Consider the following 4,158-nt stretch of genomic DNA (forward strand, 5'->3'; position numbering starts at 1 on the left):
AAATGTATTTTAGTTCGACACCATTATTTGAAAGTTAATAGAATAAATCCGTCTCACATATATAAATCGTAAAATTATCTCACATAAAACTCACTAAACTCGTCATTAGTGTCTAAAAGAGTCGAATGTATTTTTGTTCGACACCTTTATTTGGAAGTTATGTTATGATTTATTAACTGTAGCCTCGAAATTATACATGAATGTATATTTCTTGGAGGTGCCTATGTTACATGTTATGAGCTTGTAGAGACAATCACTCAAGTTTTACCACCTTAGTATTTGTATTTGTATATGTCTGTCTTACAGCTCAATCTCTGGCCTGCACTGCAAGTTACTTGGTCAGAAATGGACCCAACAAGGATACGATACCAACGACCTCAAATATCAACATTATTTTTGTATTATTCATTCAGAAATTCATACTCATCGTCTCCCGTGTGACCAATTCGATTGATTTATAAAAATATTTAAATTTTTTGTCGTGTGTCGCTTTTATTTATTTATTTATTTAAGTGTACATATGAAACATAAAATAATTATTTCAGTTACCATATTTGTAAAAAAAATTGTCGTTGTATTTCAATAATTTTGTGGATAGAATATTCATCATTTATAGTTGGTGGCAATGTGTGATTTAAAATTTAAATTCGTGACAGGTAAATTTTGGCCCTGCATCAAATTCTTTTGCATTCACTAGGGTCACATGAAAAGTTCATACACAGTAATTTACGATACAATAAAGACCTGCAAATACGGGGAGATGCTCCACCAAGTGCGAGCGCCCATGAGCGAATCTACCCACCATTCTGTTCACGACTACAATACTAGGCAAAGATTCCGCGACACCGTTTTTATGTCATGTCCATAGATTCTGCTTGTGATGGATGTGGTGGTAAAACTTGAGTGATTGTCTCTACAAGCTCATCGATTCTATCTTCCACACGCGTGTCACATTCTTCTATAATCTGCAAGAAAATAAACATAAATTGTTTTTCAAGATGTCCCAGCACACAAAAAGGAGGGATAAAGTTAGAATCCTAATTAATTATATGCATCCATGCTTGCTTTCATTCTATACGGTACACATACACAAACATGTTTTGGAGGTTATTCTCACCAACATGAATATGGATTTTCAAGATGTATAAACACAGGTTTGCTTCTTATAGTTTGTTAGCTCGAGAACACAATTAGAAAATCGGCTTTCAGGTAAAGACTACATCACACCCATCCTACACCGACTCAAATATCTCTAATGATGAGCTAAAGAATGTTATTTAAATAAATTTTTCGAACAAAGACAATGTTCCAGGCTTCTAGTAACTCCACGTTGTTATGGCCCTAAATGAGTACTATTTTTTTAAGTGCCTGAGGAGCACCTAACCAGGTCTTGAACTTTAAGTTCCAAATAGTTCAACAATTATTTCATTTCACCGACTATAAATACGACATTTACCGTGTAAACTTCAACTGCAGATGACGGTCTTATATTTGCAATGTTAAGAATCTCAGCCTTGGCAAGGTCATATTTCTTACACTCATCCACGAGCTTATTGATAGCGTCCCTTGTTTGATTACAAGCTGCTGTTTGCTCTAAATAATCAAAGACGTACTCACAAAAAATAAAAATTGTTGGGTATGAAGAAACCCCTTCACATGTCACGGTGATAAAGAACGCCAATCTGCAATATAAACTTTTAACCTTAAACTCAGATGGCAACACCGAAGCAATAATTCTGGAGGGATCTTTTCCAGCCCCTCTTGATCTTAAAAGATCAAGAACTTCAAAATTAGTAAGCGCGCCAGCGCTAGATTTAATTCTGCAATAAACCAAATAAAAATTTTAACCATTCACCAAATAAGTAAAACAAATAAAAGCCAATTTCACAACACAAGAATATGTGTAAATTTACATTCAAATATGACAAAAGATCAGTAAATCTGCATACATCTTCATTGCCGAACTTCTAAATTCTTTAACTCTATAAATTTCCTTCTTCAAGTACTTTGAATCGCGACTCCCAACAGAAATTCCAAGAATTATTTCTAGCTGTAATTCCCAATAATAATTTATCACTAATGATAAATAACATAAAAACGACATGAAATTGTAACATGTATAACTTCCAAAAAAGATCCAAATTTCGTAAATATTTTTTAAAGATAAAACAAGCGTGATCCAAATAGGCTACAACATCCCAATGAAATTCATGTCCACCCAGATGCTAAAGTTACATTCTTGAACAGTGTGAGTGGCTAAAAAGCAGCAAAAAGGGTAAAAAGTTAACAGAATTCCCACTTAAAACAAGGTATTGAGCAAAGACATGACAATAAATTTAAAACTAAATCATCAAAATAAATTATTCAGACCACAGAATTATAAAAGGACGTATACAAAACTTGAAAAACATAGATTTTACTTGGCTTGAACATAAAGGAGCACATCCTCTTCTCCAGGGACGAAACCAGGATTTTCTGCTCGGGGAGCGTTTGACACTTGTTTGACCACTATTTTTACCATAGAAATGATGAAGATTTAACCTTGATTTTGTTATATGGTATTTGGTTTATAACTAAAATTGCTTGAAAAATGAGTTAGTAAAATGAAAATTCAGAAATCTAAATTTATAATTTCATACACAACCTGGAAACCAAATAAGGATGTCAACAAACATAAATTACAACTAACATACTATCAACAAAAAATTGAATAAAGCCATTAGATTACCGTTCGACCCCTAAAACAATAAAGATAAATTTTAGTATGAAATCAAGCCATAAAAGAATTCTCTAAACATTTACATCTAATCATCCTATCTATACACTAATAATACCCAATTTCAATTATTATCTTCCTCGTTGTCTTACTTTTATAAGAATTTTAACCGGATCCAATACAATGTTTTTTCAACAAAAAACATCCACCTCGTTAGAATTAAACAGGGCAAACAATAAACTAGGGGTGAGCGTCGGGTCAGGATTTAAAATGACTAGAATCTAAACTACTTGGGCTGCATCCTAAAAATATAGAAATGAAATACATCTTTGCCGGCAAAAAAAAAAGCTAGACATAATCAGAATTGCATTGCACATATGTGAACACTGGAAATAACAAAACAACACCACTTCCATTTCTTTGACCTCAAAACCTGAACTTGGAAAACAACTAACAATGCTTCCCAGTCTTTAACAACAGAACCCCCTTCACTTTCAAATTACAGCTTCAAGATTTGGCCACAATCACAATACCGAAGGCGAGAGAGAGAGAGTGTGTGTGCGACCTGCGTAGTCTGCTCACAATCACAGCTTTAAGGCTTCGATTGCAGTGGAATGAGAGTCTGAGAGAAATACCGAGAAAATGTAACGGTTAGAGGCTGAGCCGTCGGAGTGGAACCCTAGCTCGGTTGCTTCAAAATAAATAAATTAATAATAAAATCTTGGGCATTCCCAAATTCTTGACAGAGAAAAAGGTAATTGCTGAAAAATTAATTTTTTTTCTTATATATTATCTGTGTTGTGAAAAAGTAAAAATTTATGATAAAAAGTAAAATTCTCAAATCTCAAAATTATCACACTACACACTTTATAATATTTTTTTCTCAACTTAATTGTGATTTTCTTCACAAATGAGAGATCTATTTATAGAAAATATTTACAAATAATCCAAAAATAAATTACATCATTACCTTCATCATCACACACAAATTTTAATATTCAGCACCTAATTTTACCTAATTTTCAACATTCAAATATTCAACATTCAATATTCAATACACACATTTTAAATATTATTTTTCAACACTCCCCCTTCATTACGTGTTTTTATACTGCCTTGTTAAAAACCTTACTAGGAATTGGGATAAAAACCATAGTAAGGGAAAAAGAGTGCAGTCACGTCAACTCCCCCTCATGTTGACACGAACAATTCTTCACAAATTTCGTAGATTGCGCATCCCAATATTATATATGTGCTTTTTGAATATTGTCGTAGGAAGTGCCTTTGTGAAGAGATCTGATGAGTTTTCACTTGATTGAATGTGACGAACATCAATACATTTATTCTTCTCAAGCTCTTTGGTGAATGCGAAGAACTTAGGAGGAATATGTTTAGTTCTGTCGCTTTTTATGTATCCTTCTTTCATTTGAGCAACACATGCA

The 4,158-nt window shown here is 33.1% G+C and overlaps 1 protein-coding gene across 2 annotated transcripts; it reads right to left on the reverse strand.

Moving 5' to 3' along the window:
• Window positions 1–647: 647 nt before the first annotated feature.
• LOC140980947 (uncharacterized) lies at window positions 648–3,472 on the reverse strand. 2 transcript variants are annotated; one of them, XM_073447086.1, is made up of 5 exons: window positions 3,150–3,472; window positions 1,950–2,050; window positions 1,701–1,820; window positions 1,457–1,607; window positions 648–965 (listed from the first exon to the last, which is right to left on the reverse strand). In XM_073447086.1, the coding sequence occupies exons 2-5, from the start codon at window positions 1,955–1,957 to the stop codon at window positions 852–854; spliced, it is 393 nt and encodes a 130-aa protein (XP_073303187.1). In that variant the 5' UTR covers window positions 1,958–2,050; window positions 3,150–3,472; the 3' UTR covers window positions 648–851. The 2 variants fall into 2 exon arrangements, with proteins under 2 accessions (XP_073303187.1, XP_073303186.1); XM_073447085.1 differs by having other exon boundaries at window positions 3,142–3,472.
• Window positions 3,473–4,158: the final 686 nt, after the last annotated feature.

The sequence above is a fragment of the Primulina huaijiensis genome, chromosome 7, assembly GCF_012295235.1.
Source record: "Primulina huaijiensis isolate GDHJ02 chromosome 7, ASM1229523v2, whole genome shotgun sequence".
Classification (NCBI taxonomy): domain Eukaryota; kingdom Viridiplantae; phylum Streptophyta; class Magnoliopsida; order Lamiales; family Gesneriaceae; genus Primulina; species Primulina huaijiensis.

Coding starts and splice junctions, on each gene's coding strand:
- LOC140980947 (XM_073447086.1), bottom strand. Junction 1,608..1,700: donor TTGCCATCTGAGTTTAAGGT/TAAAAGTTTATA, acceptor TTGTGAGTACGT/CTTTGATTATTTAGAGCAAA. Junction 966..1,456: donor CTGCAGTTGAAGTTTACACG/GTAAATGTCGTA, acceptor ATTTTCTTGCAG/ATTATAGAAGAATGTGACAC.